Source organism: Nelumbo nucifera, chromosome 5 (assembly GCF_055504915.1).
Source record: "Nelumbo nucifera cultivar China Antique chromosome 5, China Antique-T2T, whole genome shotgun sequence".
Taxonomy (NCBI): Eukaryota; Viridiplantae; Streptophyta; class Magnoliopsida; order Proteales; family Nelumbonaceae; genus Nelumbo; species Nelumbo nucifera.
Genome location: NC_142653.1, coordinates 10,772,504 through 10,793,910, shown reverse-complemented (window position 1 = coordinate 10,793,910; position 21,407 = coordinate 10,772,504). Strand labels below are relative to the sequence as shown.

At 38.6% G+C, this 21,407-nt stretch overlaps 3 protein-coding genes across 3 annotated transcripts; all 3 read left to right on the top strand.

Moving 5' to 3' along the window:
• The first annotated feature begins 5,392 nt into the window (after nt 1–5,392).
• Nucleotides 5,393–6,575, top strand: LOC104609616 (uncharacterized). The gene is made up of 4 exons (XM_010275991.1): nt 5,393–5,442; nt 5,607–5,917; nt 6,128–6,283; nt 6,349–6,575. The coding sequence occupies exons 1-4, from the start codon at nt 5,393–5,395 to the stop codon at nt 6,573–6,575; spliced, it is 744 nt and encodes a 247-aa protein (XP_010274293.1).
• A 6,992-nt stretch (nt 6,576–13,567) lies between these two features.
• On the top strand, nt 13,568–17,502 carry LOC104606476 (protein CYPRO4). The gene is made up of 2 exons (XM_010271703.2): nt 13,568–15,386; nt 16,970–17,502. The coding sequence occupies exons 1-2, from the start codon at nt 13,758–13,760 to the stop codon at nt 17,249–17,251; spliced, it is 1,911 nt and encodes a 636-aa protein (XP_010270005.1). The 5' UTR covers nt 13,568–13,757; the 3' UTR covers nt 17,252–17,502.
• Nucleotides 17,503–19,309: 1,807 nt separating this feature from the next.
• Nucleotides 19,310–21,403, top strand: LHCA5 (photosystem I light harvesting complex protein 5). Its single transcript, XM_010271716.3, has 6 exons — nt 19,310–19,570; nt 19,665–19,797; nt 20,170–20,282; nt 20,666–20,770; nt 20,936–21,024; nt 21,115–21,403. The coding sequence occupies exons 1-6, from the start codon at nt 19,368–19,370 to the stop codon at nt 21,255–21,257; spliced, it is 786 nt and encodes a 261-aa protein (XP_010270018.1). The 5' UTR covers nt 19,310–19,367; the 3' UTR covers nt 21,258–21,403.
• The last annotated feature ends 4 nt before the right edge of the window (nt 21,404–21,407 follow it).

Here is a 21,407-nt window from a genome sequence, read left to right as displayed (position 1 = left end):
AATGCATTATTATTTAAGTTAGCTATTGTAAATTTATTGTTAAATAAATATAACAGTAAATTATTCAAATTTATTTCATAGAAGTTGTGAATTATTGTTAATGTGATGACAGAAGGCTATGATGTAATGCACGCATTTCTATTTAATTTTATGTAATCCATGTAATTTTACTAAAAAAAACTTGAATTTTCAGTAATTTACATAATTACAAATTAGTAATTTAGATAATTACTGAAATTATGTCATTTTTAATTAGTGAAAATTACTGAAAACTAGTATTTTTAATTTATGATTTTTTATTACTAAAAATAAGTAATTTTTAATTACTAATTCATTACATGGATAATGTAAGTCAGGCGGATTAGGCTGGTTTAAACTTAACCTAGGCCTAATACGAAGAATTTGGCCTAAGACCTGAGCCCAAAGTTAAACTCGATTTATCCAACTCGATCCAACCCACACTAGAATTTGATACACTTTGGGTTGGGCTTGGACTTTGGTTAGTCTCAAGTTGGGAAAATGTCGGGTTAGGGCTGGGTGCATCCTAAAAAATAAACAAGGTTAGATGACAAACTTTGTTAAGTGAAATTAATGCTTAAATTGGAATTGGGTCGGCTTGGGTCAGCTGGGGATGTCATAGATATAGTTGGGTCATGTGCATTGTACGTGGCCCAACTAATTTAATTTAAATTAACACATCACCCAAGTTGCAGCCCTATTCCGAACACCCTATTGGATCGAGGAAAATAAGAGCACTTGTTTATGCACGTGTATAATTAAGTATTAAGTATATATGATATTTGGATTTAACTTTTATGACCTACAATGAACCCTATGCAAGTATCAACTTTATACTTCGATATAAACCCTATATTATATTTCATTTTTATAATACCTTCACAATTATTTTAAACTCGCACCCATGTATAAAACATGTCATGCCTTTTATCTTTACTAGTTACTTTGCATATTCATTACATATGGGAATTTTGATTATGATAATGATAGTAAATAATATGTTTCTAAAATTTTCTACAAATTTTTTATATTTCCATATCTATAAAAATTATTCTTATTTGTCACATTTATTTTTTGTTTAATGTGATGAATATATGATATTAGAGATGTACTCAAATGTTTTCTATACTTTTATTTTATATTTTTTATACTTTTGTGTGTCTTCATCTTTTTAGTTATTATTATCATTTAATTAAGACATCAAGGTTTGACATATATGACCCAAAAGGTTGAATTGTTGACTTGCCACTAAATAGGAAAACAACCAGATTATTGTGTTAGTTTTATATTTATATTTTATTTCTCTCATCAATACAAATAATTATTCTTTGTCATGCTTCTTTAATATATTTAATTAAAATATGATTCAATGAAAGAATGGGAGTTAACACCTAAAATATAAGACTTAATGAGAGGGAATTGAATTTCAAATTTGGATGGAGTGAGTAAAATCTGATTGAAAATTGGATGGGATTCATCGAAAATTTTCTTTTTCATGAAAAATTTAATTCTTGTTTTGAATAAAAAAAAAGCCTTTTAGTATATTTAATATTTGGGTAAATTACAAAGAACCCTGGTATTATAGGGTCAGTGACAAAGATCCCCTATACTTTAATTTGCAACAAAGACCTTTCTGAACTAACCCGCCCCCTCTCCATTAGTGTTTCATTAGTTAACTTCAAAAAATAAAATATAATTCAACTGTTTAAACTTTATTTATTTTTAACTCCCAAACTATCCTTTCTTATTTATTTGAATGCTGAGAAGGCATCACTGACCAGATCACCATGGAAACCAGTGACCACGACGACCATTGATTTGTTCAATCCTCTTCCGCTATTCCTGAATGTTGAGGGTGAATGGTGAATGACACGTCGGCACCAACTGGGAGTAGAGTAGAAGCAAGGAAAAAGGAAAATAAAAAAAAAGTGATTGGTGAGCAATAATGATGAGAAAAGGAGATACTAAAATTAAATTAGGTTAGGGTTTAAGAGAAAAGGGCAACGGAAAAAAAAAATAAGTTTAGGTGGATATTTTAATTTTAATAGTTTAACACATTTTACCATCTAACTTAACAGTTAGGAGGTATTTATCGTATTATAAAAGTTTAGGAGTTCTTTGTCACTGATCCCATAATACAAGGGAATAGTATAGGGAAAAATCCATATTGGTTCTGCAGTAAGTCCATTGGAATCGGATGAAATCCAAAATCCTAAAAATCTGATCAGAATCGAACTTAGATGAACTGTTCATACACCCGATTGAATTTCAAATCGGATTTGGATTCCATTAATTCCTTACCGTATCGAACTCAGGTTTAGGTGAGTTCTATCCAAATCCAGTCTTTTAAAAAATCAAACATCGCTGAAGTCACCTCCTCCACTGCATTGATGGACTGAGAGAGAAGTTTCAGTTCACGACATTCAACTGTTGCAGGCTTAGCCTCCCATCGTCGTTAGCCGCAGTTCTCATTTCCTATCCAAGTTCGGTTGAAGAACAACTAAATCAAAACCACTGTCCTGTCACTACCGTCTCTACAACTCGGCACAATACCAAGATATCACAACCTACAGCAACCTTCCCCCTTCCCCCTCTCTGCATGGTCGAATCTGAAAGCCGGACCATACTTCTGCCACCGTCGTTGAAGACAGAGGTTGATGGTTGCAGGAGCTCGAAGGAACAAATCCTAATCCTCGACAAAGAAGGTAGAAGGAAAGGAAAGAGAGAGACTTTAGACTTTCGTTTTGGAGTCTGACGTTGCCTTTAAAGGGGGAGGATCCGTTAATTATTGAAATGGATGAATTTAGGGTGTTCATTGTTTGGTTTAAACCGTAAAATCAAATTTGCGATTTAGTTCGGTCTGTACTTGAAAACGGTTTGATTCGGTTTCATATTTTGTTAAATTATGGTTTGTGGTTTTTGTTTGGTTTCATATTATATTATATATAATAAATATATCTAAACTGAATATATAAAATTATAAATATATAATATTTTTTTATTTTAAAATAAAATAATAAAAAAATGTTTTGAATTTTAATTTTAGAGATGCTATTTAGCCTTTCTAATTGGATTAAGTCCAATCATATTAGAAAATACAACAAACAGTAATAAAATGGTTTGATTTGGTTTCATGCCAAAACAGTTTAATTTGGTTTGAAAATTTCAGACCTTAATTTACTGGTTCGATCTGAGATCTTCTCTAACTAGAGTTTGAATACCCCTACGTGAATTAGAAAAAGTGATATAAGTTATAGTATAGATCGAATGGTCCACTAAATGCGAGCTCGTTGATGAAATGCCTGAAAATGTTGGACCCTTGGGTCCACCTTTTACACGAACCCTGCTACAAAATTTTACCACATGAGCTTAAAAACTTTTAATCGGCAATTGGTCACTCCGACTGTTCATCGAGTTCGGTTCAGCTACCAATCCTGTCCCAACTGGCCATTGCAGCTGGGGAACATCTCCCCATGAATGAGAAGGGAGATGCATGTTTCCAATATAAGGCTGCAGTGGCCTCTTGGGACAGGGTCGGTAGCAATCTCTACCCCCATTCTTCATCTTCAACCACTCCGGATTTTCTATTCACTTTTTCTATCCACTCTCTACCCATCTATCCATCGTTAATTGAGTCACACATCTCTATTATGAATTGAGAGGTGTGTGGCTACAATTCACGGCCGGTAGAGAGTGGGTAGAAAATCTGAGCTCATCTTCAACATCCCATTTGAAGAAAAATGCACCACTGCAATGAGTTCAGCTTTGCTCATCTTCAACATCCATGCTCACACCATTCGAACAACCTCTTACAACCTTTCATTGAGAATATTATTCTCTCCATGAAATAAAGTACTTTAGTACGGAAATATTCTTAATACAAAACTGTTCGAACGGGCGCTCCACTACAACTCCTTTTCTTCCACCCTATCTATCTCTCTTCTTCCTCTTCTTGGATCTCTGCCACTAAAGCCGAGTCCTTGAACCATGGCTGCTCGGTCATCCTCTCCCTCCCTATATTTCTTTTCCGTACTCCTCCTCTTTCTTGATCGAGCAAATGCAGTATACAAAGACCAAACCAATATTTGAAGCCACTATGCAAGCCTAGTCGGTCGGTCCTATCTCTTATTGAAGAACATAGTGCAGCGACAAATCACGGCGACCATTTCTTATTTTGAAACCGCAACTACCAATCTTCCTTGCCCTATACTTCTTCTCCTTCCCACCCTTCTCATCAGTAGTAATAACGTAGACGTCCATGGGCCCATGCATGGCCCATGCACGCCTACGGCCCATCAAGAAAACCTAACCATATAGGTTCCCCTAATCTTATCTCAAGAAAACAAATTGGGATAATCTTAATCCTACCTCTAAATAAGAATGATCTTAGATAACCCTAAACTAACCCAGATAAGCTTTATCTCTTATCCTTGTAGAGTCTCACTGTAACTCAACCAATGTAACTATAAATAGGGTTGATTCAACCCTAGTACATACCAGTTAATCAAATCTTTTCCCAATATTTTTATTATTTTTCTGTTTTTCCTGTTTTAACGTGGTATCAGAGACATGTCGACATCCAACAATGGCTCAATGTCAAGCAGTGCGCTCCCTTCAATCCAGAACGTCACCCATTATTAGGGTTGTTCATAAGAAGGCCCAACCCGACCAACCCGACCAATCCGGACCGACCCAACCCGAGTCGGTTGGGTTTTCATCAGCACCGGTCGGTTTCGGGTTGTACAAATTCATAAACCGATGGTTCGGGTCGGTTTCGGTTTTCTTGTGTAAAAATCGAAACCGACCCGAACCAAACCGACTTAGTTCCTACTTAACTATTTAAATATATATTTCGATTTTAAGTTAAATCGACCTAATCTATTTAAATATATATTTCGATTTTAATTTAAATATATTTTATATTTAAAACTGTTAAATAAAGATATTTCAGTTTTACATAAAAACTGAAATATCTAACAACCCAAACTTGCACCACGCAGGCACATGGGCCATGGGAGGCATGGATGAACTTAGAGCCGAAACTGACCCAAACCGACCCAACCTGACTCAAACAGACCAGGTCGGTTTTGCTTAACACTGGGTCGGTTTCGGTTTCCATCTTAGGTAACCCGACCAGGTCGGGTCGGTTGGAAAAACCTCAGTAAACCAACCCAACCCGACCCGTGAACAGCCCTACCCATTATCTTCCTATCAAATTAGGAAGCGACAACTACCTACTGTAACGTGCTCAGTTCCTTCCCATCCTTCGACACCACCATCTGTTGGAACTCGTAGAAGGGAAGAAGAATCCACCGCTTGAAGTTATACCCAATCCAGACGGTACAGGGATGATTGCAAACCCTGAATTCGAAAAATGGACAGACACCGATCAGCTTGTGTTGAGTTGGCCGATTTCCTCTCTCAGTAAAGGAGTTATGGCACAAGCGGTAGGTCTGTCGACATCATGTGAGGTATGGACTTCCCTTGCTCACAGTTATTCTACACACTCCCGATCCAGGGTACTGTAGTTGCAAAGACAACTGCAAAATCTTAAAAAATGGTCTCTTTCTATTTCTGCCAATATACAGCAAACAAAATCCATTGCTGACAGTTTCTACAATATCTAAACCAGTGCTCAAGTCTGAACTGATAATTTATATTTTATCTGGCTTAGGGAGTGAATATGAGTCGGTGGTTACAACACTTACCAATCGACCAGATGCAGCAAATTTCAGTATTGTTGATATTATGGGAGCACTTTTGAACCATGAGAGCTGGCTTGAAGACCTAGCACTTGCATCAGACACTCGAAGTGCAAATCTGGCCGGCGTCCCTCCTAAGAAAAATAATTTTCAGAAGCCCCCGCAACGGTTCTCTCCAAACTTCAACAACAACAGAGGTAAGGGGCGTGGACGTGGTGCTCCACAATATAATCACCAATCCTTTCAAAATCAATCTCAACAATTTTCTAGAGGATGCGGAGGTAAAAATAATGTCACTTGTCAGATCTATAATAAATTTGGACATAGTGCCCTGTAGTGTAGAAAAGCAAAATATGCCTTTGGTTTTTCTGATAATTCTTGCAATGATCTTTCTACATTTCATGGAGGGGTAAATACATCCCATAATCAGTATGAAAATAATTTTGATCCCAATTGGTACCCGGACTCTGGGGCTACTCATCACATGACCCCAAATATAGATAATCTGCAGAGTCGTACTGAGTATACTGGACCAAATCAAGTGAACGTCGGCAATGGTCAAGGTTTGAATATTCATCATACAGGATCTTCTTCTATGATTTTTAATCAGCATGCTTTTTCTTTGAAGATATCTGTCATGTTCCTTCTATCTGCAAGAATTTATTTTCTGTTAGTCGATTTACAAAGAATAATGATTTGTTTTTTGAGTTTCACCGTGGCTGTTGCTATGTGAAGGATTATACGGGGAGAATCCTCCTTCAAGGGGCCAGTAGAAATGGGTTATATAGTTTTCCAACGTCAGCCACAATCACACCCGAAGCACTTCTTAAAGAACATACCTCACTTCGTGGTTAGCATCATCGCCTTGGTCATGCAGCTATGCGAAATGTACGACAAGTTATATCCAAGTTTGGTCTTCCGTTTTTTAGATCTAGTGTTAATGAGTTTGTTTTTGAGTCCTGTCAAATGGGCAAGAATCATAGAATGCCCTTGAAGTCGTCTAATTCTTAGTCTAAGCGTCCATTAAATTTAATTTTTTCAGATGTATGGGGACTTGCTCCCGTTAATTCGAATAATGGATTTTCTTATTATGTTATTTTTATGGACGATTTTTCAAAATTTTCTTGGGTGTATCCTATGGCTTGAAAATCATATGTTTGTGATTTATTTATTAAATTTAAGAGACATGTAGAGGTTCTGTTCAATGCCAAAATAAAAGTCTTTCAGTCTGATTGGGGAGGAAAGTATCGCTCTCTCTCTCCCAGTACTTAGATTCGCAAGGCATCACACATTGATTGGCATGCCCCCATACACACGAACAGAACGGATCAGTTGAACGGAAGCACAGACATGTGGTTGAATCTGCTTTATCTCTACTGGCCTCCTCCAATCTCCCCTTCTCCTTCTGGGCTGATGCGGTAGAAACTGCAATTTTTTTGATAAATCGACTGCCAATAGAGGTATTGCATGGTATGTCCCCTCGAGAGAAACTCTTTCAGACAGCTCCCGATTACTCTCTATTGTGTTGTTTTGGGTGTGCGTGCTATCATTTTCTGCGACCCTACAACAAAAATAAGTTTCAATTCCGATCGCTTTAGTGCATTTTTATTGGCTACAGTACCTCTCACAAAGGGTACAGGTGTCTCCATGTCCCTTCAGGGCGTATTTTTATAGCTCACCATGTGGTATTTGATGAAACATTATTTCCAATAATTCCTGACACAATGTCAAGCACAACTCCTGCTTCCACAGGAATTATCATTTCAGGTCTTGCACCTCTGCAACTTGCAACACCGCCGATACCTCCTTCATTGTAGCCTCCATTTGCACCAGCATCTAGCTCCAGTTCAACGACCATCTCTCTAGACTCAGGACCTTTGGAACAATCCTCTTCTGACTGACCACAAAGGTATCGCAGTATGCAAGATTTACTGAACTCTACAGCCCTAGTTTCTCAATCGGTACGCAATCATTCTATGTGTACGCAGACCATGGATAGGGCCATTCCTCAGTCCCAACTTGCGACAAGGTATCCGATCCCGTCTGCTCTTCTCACTCTCCTACAGGATCAAGAACCTAAAAATTTTAACCAAGCCGCCAAATCACCAAACTGGCAACTGGCTATGCAAAAAGAATACCAGACCCTCATTAAAAATGACACTTGGCACTTGGTTCCCTATGATCCCTCCATGAACATAATCGAAACTAAGTGGATATACAAAATAAAGAAGAAGGCAGATGGAACCATTAATCGCTATAAAGCCTGACTAGTTGCTCAGGGCTTTAACCAGGTCCCTGGTCTAGATTACTTTGATACCTTTAGTTCGGTTGTCGAACCGGTAACCGTACGGACAATCCTCTCCGTTGCTCTTGCGCAGAATTGGCCAATTCATCAACTGGATATTGACAATGCCTTCCTTCATGGCATCCTTGATGAAAACATTTATGTGAATCAGCCAAAAGGGTTCATTGACCCCAAATACCCTAATCATGTCTGCAAATTGAAGAAGGCTCTCTATGGCCTAGAACAAGCACCACGAGCCTGGCACTCACGGTTGAGCTATGTTCTCAAATAGATGGGATTTTGCAACTCTTCTGCCAATCCATCACTGTTTATTTTCTCCTCCCAACAAACGACCCTACTTTTGCTTGTATATGTCGATGACATTATTTTGACTAGAAACTCTGTTGCTGCTATTAGTAGGTTTTTCAAGGACTTAGGGTCACTGCATTATTTTCTAGGAGTTGAGGTAAGTCGCAAATCTGGCAATTTGTTCCTCTCCCAGTAGTGTTACATCCTGGATCTACTACATCGAACCAACCTTGAAGGGACCAAACCTGCAAGCTCGCCCATGTCCACCTCTGGCCGACTCTCAAAAGATTCCGGTGAGCCCTTATCTAACCCCACGGAGTATCAGAGCATTGTTGGGGCTCTTCAGTATGTCACCATCACTCGTTCGGATATCTCCTTCGCAGTCAACAAATTCTGCCAATTTCTTCACTCTCCTACTGATGAACATTGGATAGTGATCAAACGAATACTTTGATATCTCAAGGGCACTCTCACTCACAGTCTTCATTTTCAGGGATACTCTTCCCGATAGCTGATTCCTTACACTAACGCCGATTGGGCCAGCTGTCCTAATGATCGACGATCCACAAGGGGCTATGCAGTTTACCTTGGCTCCAACCTGATTTCCTAGAGCTCTAAAAAGCAACATACCATTGCTCGCTCCAGCACCGAATCTGAGTTCAGATCTCTCGCCAACACAGTCACAGAGTTGTTATGGATTCGGTCTCTGCTACGAGACATTGGCTTTCTAGCTCCTCCCCCTGTTCTCTGGTGTGATAATATGGGTGCTACCCACCTGGCCGCCAACCCCATTTTTCATGCCCGTACGAAGCATGTGGAGGTGGACTACCATTTTCTGCGTGACCTTGTCACTCAGAAGCAGTTTCAAATTCAGTATGTTCAGCTTGTGGGGGGATAATAGCGTAGACGTCCATGGGCCCATGCACGCCTACGTAAATCTTCAGGCCCATCAAAAAAACCTAACCATCTAGGTTCTCCTAATCCTATCTCAAGATAACAAACTGGGATAATCTTAATCCTACCTCCAGATAAGATTTATCCTAGATAACCCTAAACTAACCCAGATAAGCTTTATCTCTTATCCTGGTACAATCTCATTATAAGTCTCACTATAACTCAATCACTGTAACTATAAATACGGTTGATTTAACCCTAGTACATACCAGTTAACCAAATCTTTTTCCCAATATTTCTATTATTTTTTTTATCCTAGATAACCCTAAACTAACCCAGATAAGCTTTATCTCTTATCCTTGTACAGTCTCACTATAACTCAACCACTGTAACTATAAATAGGATTGATTCAACCCTAGTACATACCAATTAATCAAATCTTTTTCCCAATATTTCTATTATTTTTTTTGTTTTTCCTATTTTAACTATCAGTAACCCCTTCCCGCAAATTGTTCCTTCTCTCCATAACTACATAGAACTAAATCTCAAGCCAATCGATCATGCAAATTCTAATTTTTGAAATGGCAAAATAAGTACCAAGAGTAGTTCACAGAAGAATCTATAACTCTAGAAGTAACCAATCAAAATCTCCAAACTGATCATAAAAAAACACATCAAATCATTCCTTGCGTTTCTCCATGTAAAACCTCAAAAATAAACGGGAAGCCAAAGTGCAAAGCCGCCTGCCTTGTAACAAAGCTTGGATCGATGTATAGTACAGGACAAAGAGAATCATTCCAAACAAACAAAACAGAATTAGATTGTCATTGAAAGAGTACAATGCAAATATGTACAGTGCAAATACATACAAAATAATACAAAATATAAAATTTTGTACTCTGCATATTGTCATTGAACTCCCATTTGTACTCTGCATAATACAAAATATAAAGTGTTAAGATGACGTGTTGAAAAATAATTGGAGGGCCCATGTAGAAGGTGGACAAAAGGGTCCATAAAATGCAAGTCCCTAATGAGTCTAATATCTAAAAAAAACAAATAAATTGCATATTAGTATCCTATACTCTAGGGCTAGTTTCATTTTTAGTACCTCAACTTTAAAACACGCCATTGCAATACTTTGATTCCTGAAAATTACCAATTTTGTACCTGTAGTTAGCAATTGATTAGTTATATTGTATCACATAACATGTGCAACTTAAATTTTTCTAGAAATGCCAAAACTACATTTTTAATATTTTTAAGACCTGTTTACCTTGATTGTCTTTCCTAGTGACAACCAAAATTATTCATCTTCTTCGACAACAATGACAGTCTAAACCCCCCTTTATTATGGACTGAATAACTAAAAAGAAGGATTAGAACAACAATGGTTTAAATCACTTTTGTCCGGCAACAACATCCATCTTCTCAATAATGTCTTTTCGTATAGCTTCTCTAAGGCTCCATTTGGTTTGTGGGATGGGGATGAGAAAAGGGAATATTCTGAAAATATTCTTTTTTCTCTCACTTGTTTTGAAGGAAAGAGAGGGATGGGATGAGAAAAGTGTGGGATGTCAGATCCCAAAATCATGGATATGGGGTCGCACCAAAACCGTGTGGCCCCGGTGGAAAAATTTGGGAAAGCACTATTACAACCGAAAGAACCACCGTTACTGGCCTTCTTCTTCACCTGGCAAGGAACCAGTGCGAGGGGCAGCGGCGATCTGCAACAATCTCCCTCCATCTTCCTCTTCTCCCTCTCCTTCTTCCCCTCTTCACCAGATTTGTGGCGATCTACGAGGGGCACTCCTATTCTTCCCATCTTCACCAGATCTGTGGCAAACCAGGCAGCGGCGAAGTGAACCAAGCAACGACGAAGAACCAACAATACTTTTCTAGCAGTGAATGCTTCCCTGTTCCCTATTCTTCCCATCTTTCTCCCTCACCTTCTTCTTCTTCCGGTGAAGAACCAACAATTTTTCCTTTATTTTCCCATGTATAAAACCAAACACTGGAACCCATCCCATCCCACCCAAATCTTCCCACAAACCAAACGAAGCCTAACGGAAAGCATTGGTTCTTTAGCAAAAAGGTTAGAGCATAAATTGAATAGTGGTATTCAATCATAGTGAAAAGGGATTTTAAACATGGCTATTTTGACCATTTCAAAATTATGATTCTCGTCTATTCAAAATTTGAAGGGTATTTGTGTCCTTTTTACATACCATTTAACATCAGATAATGATTTTAAACTAAAGTCACTAGAGATGCAAATGGATTGGAGCATATCTGAATCAAGGTATATCCAAATTTGATACAATAGTATAAATAGTAGCTTCAATCCGGTCGAATGTTATATGCATCAATTCGAATTTGAATCCGTTAAGGATGTTAGATATCCAAATATAATCCAATCTGATATAATTTCTGAAAATTTAAAAAAATATATAAAATTTTATATAAAGAAAATCAAAGAATACAAATATTTTGTTCAACTATTTAATCATATATATATATATATATATATACATTTTTTTTATAAAAAAAAACTCCAAATACAAGAGTTTGGATCTCTTGCACTCGGAATGGTGTGTGTTGGGATGCACTTCCGATCATAATTGAACACATTAGACAATTCATATGGACTCAAAGGAAAGAGGGAAACTCAATCAAACCCTAGAACTTGATGGATGCCATTAACGATTTTAAAACTCTCTTTCTTCAAGCTTCAACCAGGGGCAGAAGCCATTAAAGATTGCAACTTCAGAGAATAAGTTTTATAAATAAAGATTGGTTTTTTCTCAAATCTTCAATCAAGAGTGGGAGTCATCTGCAAATAGACTTGTGTTTTTGTCCTCAAACATTAGCAGAAGTTACAAGTCTCATGTTGTTCGAAGCTAATTTTCTAGCTTCAGTCAAGGACAACTTACATGCATTCTTCTGTTTTAAGGGCTAGAGGAGCCAGCTATCTAGTGAAAGGATTGAATTAGAGAGTTATTGTTTCTTTGGGTTTTTTGTCAATACCTATGGTCTTTAATAATGGTTTGAGATCTAACTTAAGTTGATATTGTTAAACAACGGCTTGAGATTTTGCAGAAATTTCACGTTATTGACAACACTTGTCGCAGCTTCACCTTCTGAAATTGGGTCTTCTCTCTTCTTGCAAATACACTGATAGGGTGGCAACAAAACCTTGCACGGGGATCTTGTTGATAGCGTCCCTGTAAAAAGTGAAAAGAAGAAGAAGAATCATTTTTTCTTATGCCATTCTTGAATAGAATTTCCTGTTTCAATTTTTTTTAATCTTAAGTTCTCTGCTTATTTTTCACAAAGATGGTTTTTTACTCCATCGTTAGATAACTCAAACTATCTTCATTTATTTTAAAATATAAAAATTAAGACACAAATGGAGGGTGTTATCACCCTCAAATGAATGGAAGTGCACCTCAGCATACACCATCTCCAGTGCAGAAAACCCGGACTCAAATGCAAAATATTAATATGCAATTTATCATCTAAAATCGGAGTTCAAATCAGCTCCCCACAAAATTGCCCCCCATAATGTCTCACAGCACATCTCTGCCTTGTATTGGGAACATCTTCCAATGATGACATCATCATTTTTTATATTACAATTGGGAGATGTTACCAATATAAGGCAGGGATGTGCCGTGGGACGTTTGTGGGGGGCAATTTGGTGGGGGGGGGCTGACTTTATCTCATAAAATCGCCCCACAAACCACAGTCTAGTAGCCTATAACAGTACATTGGGAATATTTACTGTAGCGGCTGGATTTCTTTACTTACATATTATGCGTATTTGTACATTATTATTCATGGAGATATTCCCAATAGACGATGGGATGTGACTGTAAAATCAGTGTGAAGAGTGCTTGCTATCTGAGTAACAGATCCGGATTCGTGAGTGCCATCGTTCTCCGAATTATATGGTCGCAAGAAATGCGATTTTCCACAGATTACCCCCATAACATCTCACAGTACATTCAAGCCGTGTATTGAGAACATCTCCCAATATCGAGAGATATTCACAATACACGATGAAAATGTGTTGTGGGACGTTGTAAAGGGTAATCTGATGGGGACAGATTTGAATTCGATCCTAACGATCAAAAATGTACCTTCGACAGAAGCACGTGAATTCAAAGAACAGAGACAACCTGCCAACAAAATACGTTCCCACACCCTACCAACATATTCTTACACCGCATATTTTAAATTGGAAGCGCAATTTTATATATTTCCACGCTCGAAGGTGGATTCCTATTGGTCCAGTAAATAGATCATAACGTCTTTTAAATGAAAACCCTAACAACTCAAGATCGCATCTCTCAACGTTCATATATTCATATATCCCATCGTCTTTTAAATAAAAACCCTAAAAACTCAAGATCGCATCTCCCAACGTTCAAATTTGAACTTCCCTCGACCAATTTTCCCACTTATTTTTTGAACTTCTCTCCCCCTCTCCCCCCGTCTCTCTGAATCTCTCTATCTGTCTCTCTGATTAAACGAAGAAAGGTACAAGAATGGGTGGTTCACACAGTCGCGAGGATTTGGAGACGTCAGACGAAGACGAAGAAGAAGAAGAAAACGAAGAAGAATACCAAGATGCTGAAGAGGAAGGAGAAGAAAGGCAACAGAGATCTTCAGGAAACAAAGGCAAAACCCTAACTTCTCTAGATGAGGTCGACGCTAAGCTCAAAGCTCTAAAGCTCAAATACCCATCACATAATCCTACTCTCAAGAACGCCGTGAAGCTCTATCTTCACGTCGGAGGCAATACCCCTAAAGCCAAATGGATAACGTCGGAGAAACTCACCTCTTACTCCTTCGTCAAGACGTCCAGAATCGACGACTGCAGCGATGAAGATGGAGAATCCGACCACGATGGAGAGTCCTGGTGGGTCTTAAAGGTTAGCTCCAAGGTCAGAGCTAAGGTTGCAACAGAGATGCAATTGAAGATGTTCGGCGACCAGCGTCGCGTCGATTTCGTCTCACAAGGCGTCTGGGCAATGAAGTTCTTCACCGGCGAAGACTATCGGAATTTTATATCTACTTTCCAGGGTTGCTTGTTTGAGAACATTTACGGTCTCGAAGCCAATGATGAGAACAAAGTCAAAATATATGGAAAGGATTTTATTGGATGGGTGAAGCCGGAAGCTGCCGACGATTCGATGTGGGAGGACGCTGAAGACAGCCCTTTTAAAAGCCCCAGCTCGGCGACTCCAGTGAAGGCGAGTCGGGATCTGTTGGAAGAGTTTGAGGAGGCGGCAGACGGTGGAGGAATTCAGAGCTTGGCCTTGGGTGCGTTGGACAATAGTTTCTTAGTGAGTGATTCTGGTATTCAGGTTGTCAAGAATTTCAGTTATGGAATTCAAGGAAAAGGTGTTTGCCTGAAGTTCAACAATGGGAATTCGAGAGGTGGTTCGAATTTGGGGCTTTCAACACCCAAGAAAGCCCTTCTCATGAAGGCAGAGACTAATATGCTCCTCATGAGCGCGATGAATGACGACGGTAAGCCTCATGCAAGGGGGCTTCATCAGCTTGACATTGAAACGGGAAAGGTTGTTACCGAATGGAAATTTGAGAAGGATGGAACTGATATTACCATGAGAGACATCACTAATGATAGTAAGGGGGCCCAATTGGATCCTTCAGAGTCTACTTTCTTGGGGTTGGATGATAACAGGCTCTGCCGGTGGGACATGCGTGATCGCAAAGGGATGGTTCAGAATCTTGCAACTTCCAGCACTCCTGTCCTGCATTGGGCCCAGGGGCATCAGTTCTCACGAGGTACAAACTTTCAGTGCTTTGCCACCACAGGTGATGGCTCAATTGTTGTTGGTTCTTTCGATGGGAAGATCCGCCTGTACTCGCAGACTTCTATGAGACAAGCAAAGACCGCTTTTCCAGGGCTTGGTTCCCCTATAACCCATGTAGATGTAACTTTTGACGGGAAGTGGATTCTGGGTACGACTGATACCTATCTGATCCTTATTTGCACCTTGTTTACGGACAAAGATGGAAAGACCAAAACTGGTTTTAGTGGTCGTATGGGGAACAGGATCTCTGCTCCAAGATTGTTGAAGTTGACTCCTTTGGATTCCCATTTGGCTGGGTCGAACAATAGGTTCCGTGGTGGACAGTTCTCGTGGGTAAGTACATATGTTCTGTTTTTAGATCTTATGTTTATTTCTGATGTTCAATATTATTCAATTTGGAATTGGCAATCGCTGCTCCAGTGACTCTTGACATCATCTTCTTCTTCATAGTCCTGTTTATGAATTATGATGACAACTTCTCTGGCTTAGATTGTGAAGTTTTCATGGTTTCCATATTCTCATAAGCTTTATTTGATACTTCCATCTTCTCTTGGATTTATTTCATTTAGCCAAAATTACTTCCATGCTTCTTTTCAAGATTATAGGAGATGGGTAAATTTTCCAAAGCTGGTACTGGGTTGGTTTAGACATGTTGCTATCGTGTAGCATATCTGGATTGAATATCTCCTCTTGCCTACTTTGTAAGATTATATCTATTCTTTCAAATTTATAGTCACTTGCCATTATGTCTTGCCTACAGCAAGCCGATTTGAGCCTTTTAGAGCTTCCTTTTAGGATTTTGTACCAAGAAATTTGATGGAGCCAGAATTTTTTTATTATTATTATTATCTTCGCTGCATCTTTTTGTTCCCAGAGGTGCCAATCTTCTTTTTACTTGAGAGACTGGATATAATGTTACAGAGTTTGTTTTCTCATTATTTAGTTGTTTATTATTAATTCTATTTCATATTTAACATCTTATTCATTTACCTGTTGAGCCCTTCTCTCTGACAAGGAACTGGAGGGTAGTAAACGCCATTCACGATTCAAAGATGTCAAATATATATTAGAGTTAGAGACATCACATGCCACAATATTTGGATGATGATGATGATGGGATATTTGAACATGCTGACTATCTATCATTTTATGTTTGAAAAATCTGTGAAAATTCTCTAGTAGTTGGCCATGTTTGAGCTTTTATGACATGTTTTCCCCGTTTCCCTTGATTGTAATGATGCATCAAATTCTGATTACAGCTTTCTTCTCTATTTTGTCATTGTCGTCTAAGCCTTATTGGCTCTTATCCCAACTAGATGGGGTCGACTACATGAATCTTGCTTCTTCTCTATTTTGTCTACCTCTGTATTATGTTTTAGTATCTTGTCTAGTTGGCCACTAGAAAGATTATTCTAAGCTTTTTCCCTGGCTAGGTTCTACAAAAAGGGAAACAATTTTGCACGGGAAATTGGGAATCATTGTTCATGGTTATCATGAAAGCACATTTTGACTTTGAGACAACATACAGCTCTTTATTGCAGAAACGTTGAAGGAATTCTATGAAAGTTCCATGATAAGATTATTACAGAAGAGAGAGAGAAAATATAGATGATTTCTGATCTTGTTCAGGACACAGTTATTAATATTGCTCTTAGGTTTCTCTTGTATGTTTTCTCTTACACTCAAATGGAATATCATGAAGGAGAGTAATAGTAGTACTTTTCTGCTAAAAACAAATAAATAAAAGTAATGATATCTTTTGTGGAAATAAGATTTAAATGCGAGCTTTTGCTACGTCTATGGAGTTTAGATAAAAAATCTTTAAATCTGCCATAATAGTCCCAAGTAGTTCTTTTTGATGATACTATTAATTTCCTGTATGAAATTTGAAGTTCAATTGGCATGTTGCTTTTCAGGTCACTGAAAATGGGAAGCAGGAGCGCCACCTAGTCGCAACAGTTGGAAAGTTCAGTGTGATATGGAATTTCCTGCAAGTGAAGGACAGTACCCATGAGTGTTATCGGAACCAGGAGGGTCTTAAGAGCTGTTACTGCTACAAGGTTGTCCCGAAAGATGAGTCTATTGTCGATAGCCGCTTCATGCACGATAGGTTTGCAGTCACTGAATCGCCTGAGGCTCCCTTGGTGGTTGCAACGCCAATGAAAGTCAGCTCCTTCAGCATTTCTAGTAGGCGATGACATGTTAAACTGCCCTTGTTTACATGTTAAAATTGTTAACTGTTATATATATATATATTATGCAGGATAATAATTCAATTGCTGCACCTTGAAACTTAATTGTATTTCAGATTGTCATGTTGGGTTGGGTATATATCATATTATGTATGTTTGTGGCTGTGCTGGACCTCTTTATCCATTTCCACAAGATCATGTCGATTTTAACAGATGATTTTGGTTATGAAACAAGACCACATTGCATTTGCAATTCATCATTTTCTAGTCAATCTTGTCGTCCGATTCTGATTTGGGTGTAGTATGTTGATCATGGAACACCTGGATTTCTCGCTCCAAATGTGACGCTTTCAATTCTCTGACTATCAATCATGTTATCAATCGGATGGTTGGAATATGGTATCAAGTATCAACTATCAACAACTGAACTTATTTTTAAGGAGAAATAAAGATTTGTGAATATGGGCATCATATAACCGATATCGCATGTATTAGTTCATGTTCTAGTTTCTCATTTGAAAATTGAGAAGGATGAATCGCATCATCGGTACAAGAATGCCACTAAAATGGGTTCGAGGCAATTCAAACTATAAGCCGTTCGGTTATCGCATGTATTAGTTCATGTCGTTCTAGTTTCTCATTTGAAAATTGAGAAGGATGAATCGCATCATCGGTACAAGAATGCCACCAAAATGGGTTCGAGGCAATTCAAACTATAAGCCGTTCGGTTTGATTACCCATTTTAGGTAATAGTTCAACCAACAAGCGATTTGTAGAAAAGGCTAAAACAAGTTGATCTGATCCAAACGCAGAACTTGGTTTGTTGATAACTGCATCAGATGGGCCAAATCAAGCTATTTGCGAGTCAATTGAACTCTGGCTCGTGTAAAGCTTTGATTTGGTTGGGTCCAAATTAGAGATGGCAATATGACCCGTCTGGGCCGGGGCGGGTTTCTTTACCACTGATTGGGGTTTGGGGCAGGTCTGGGGAAAACCCAAAACTCTGGGGTCGTGGATGGGTGGGGACTGTATTTGTCCACCCTGCCCCGACTATATTATATAATTATTAATATATACTAATATATATTATATTATATTATTATATATCATATATAAAATAGTTTATTAGATTTCAAAAAATAAAAATAAATTAATTAATAAATATAAAAGTAAAAATGACCAGGCGGGATGGGGTAAAGTCGGGGATCCCAATTAAGATTTTTATCCCCATGGGGGTTTGGGATAGGTACGAATTTGAATTCGGGTCGGGTACGAGGCAGACAAAACCCAACCCCACCTCGCTCCATTGTCATTCTTAATCCAAATTGAGCTTAGAGCTGAGTTCGGGTCCAATATATAAGCTTCTTGCCAATTGATCTCGGCTCAAATAGTATGAAACTTGGCAAGCGTAATTGAATCTATATATAATTTTCTCAATTTTGTATATGTATAAAAAGAAATAATTTTTAAATTTGTGGCCTCCTACCCGAGTCCACATAGATCGCCAAGTATTCACTATTCACTATTCACTGCCCAGTTTCTTATCAGGTGTGGGAGTACTTCCTTAAAGCTGTTGGGATCTGCTGTGTTATGCCGAGCTCTGTCAAAGACCTGCTGTGCTCTATCCAGGGTTGGAAGAAGAAGAAAAGGAAAGTTGGTGTGGAAAATCATTCCTGCATCTGTCCTTTTGTTAATTTGGTCGGAAAGAAACAATAAAATCTTCTGTAACAAAATTAAAAATCCAAATTCAAATGAGTCAATGCAGTGTGCACTAATAAATTTTAGGAAAAATTACCTTCCCTTGATATGAGCTTTTGAGTCAACTTCCAAGTGGTAGAGTTTCTAGCTTGACCTGTGTAGCTGGGTAAGGTTCCAACTTCCAAGTGATCGATGAATCATATGTTTATGGGTGTTTATCCAGGTAGGGTTTAAAGCATCCATTATATGGAGTGTTACGGTAGGAAAAGGCCACGTGGACCCACGTAAGTTGCCACCTCAGCTGTCAGATTGACACATACAAGGATGGATTCCAATCCTGTTTTATCCAAACTAGGGTCTCAATTCAATATGCGGTTGGAATACTAGTGGTACATAATCATATTCGTTTGAGAGAGAGAGAGAGATGGCTGTTGCTATGGGAAAAGCAGTCTTCCTTGGGAGATGCTCAACATCTTCTCTATCAAACACTGCAATATTTCGTGGCAGGAACATAAATAGGTTCTCTGCTGCGAGACCCAGACCGGCCCTACGCTCCTCCATCGCAGCTCGAGCACAACGACCCACTTGGCTTCCTGGACTCGATCCACCTCCTCACCTAGATGGAACGTAAGCCCCGATTTTCCTACTAATCTAAGTAGTCTAGTATCATGTTGTCGAATTTCACAATTGACCTTTCATGCATTTCCCCTCTTCGGTGCAGTCTAGCGGGAGATTTTGGTTTTGATCCTCTCGGGCTTGGAGAGGATCCCCAAAGTCTTAAATGGTATGTGCAGGCAGAGCTCGTACATGCTCGTTTTGCAATGGCCGGAGTAGCTGGAATTCTCTTCACTGACGTGAGTTTTTTTTCCTTTTCTTTTCTTTTTTTTTTTTTACTAAAATTATGGCACGGTGATGGTTGTGCATCATTTCAGCACTCAGCAGTAATTCCTACATAATAGAACTCTGTTTGTTACCATCTTTTTCTTTTTCCATATGAGAGAGAGAAAGAGAGAGCGTATAATTGAAATGTAGACAGTAATTCCCCCACGGTATCAAAACCCCTGAAAGGACTAGTATTGGCATTTCAATTCTCGAATCGAGTTTCAGCCCACGTGTTCTTTCTGGGGACAAATGAGGTTCCTGGGAAAATACTGCTCTTAAGTCTGGTTCTAAGCCTTGAATACATAATGCGTGTTTAGTATCTAATTTGTCCTCTTTTGTTGCAGTTACTTCGTGTAACAGGAATTAGCAACTTGCCGATTTGGTATGAAGCAGGTGCAGTAAAATTCGAATTTGCCAGCACTGAGACCCTATTCATTGTACAGCTTTTCCTGATGGGGTGGGACTTTATCCATTTTCTTATCTCAGTTTGATGATACTGTCTTAAGTCTTAACTAATGTTTTCCTTCTGAATCATTTATGAAAACCCAATTATTTTCTAAGACCAATCAAATCATGTCTCTCTTGACAATACCCTAAGAGGCTAAGATTACTTAGTTGTTAGTTGACACTTGAGGTGCACTGGAAAGGTAACTAATTTATAAATTGTTATGGCTGGAAGCTGCAAAAGTGAGAACATATTTCTTTTGTCTCCTCCGAACAGCATCTTCTCAAATTTCCACTCGGCTCAAGCTCACAATTCAGCTAAGGACGCAGACAATGCATTATTTCTTTTCATGGTAATTGTAATCCTAACTGTTTTGGTCTCCTATAATTTTGCAGGTTCGTAGAAACCAAAAGGTATATGGATTTCACTAACCCTGGATCCCAGGCCAAAGAGGGAACTTTCTTCGGGCTGGAAGCTGCACTAGAAGGCTTGGAACCTGGGTAATCTGCTTTCTACTTTGTAGAAAACTGTTCTTGCCTTGTTTCATGAAAATAATTCTTGGAAAAAATCCGACTCCAGTAGTAGGTAGTGGAACAAACTTTTTGCTTTTATAGATGACGGGAAGTATCAAACTAACAGCATGTATTATTATTGCAATTTAACAGCTATCCTGGCGGTCCTCTGCTCAATCCTCTTGGTCTGGCTAAAGATATCAAAAATGCCCATGACTGGAAGCTCAAAGAGATCAAGAATGGTCTGATTTAATTGGTTGTTGCTTGCTTTGTTGTCTTAACATTTGATCACAAGTCAGAGTGTAATGTTTACAAGTGTGATCTTGTTCTAGGGAGACTGGCAATGGTGGCCATGCTCGGTATTTTTGTGCAAGCATACGTGACTCATGCTGGTCCTATCGACAACCTCGTGACACATCTCTCTAACCCGTGGCACCGAACTGTGATTCAGATACTTTCAGGCGTCTCACCCTGATTCCTGAATGCAATTTGTCATTAATTTCTCCAATTATGGTTCTCACTTATCACTTCTCAGAGATCATAACTTGGATCTCCTCCTAGCAACATGCATCTATCATGTTAAATTGATAGTTTTGAATTACCATTTATAGTTTTATACCATTAA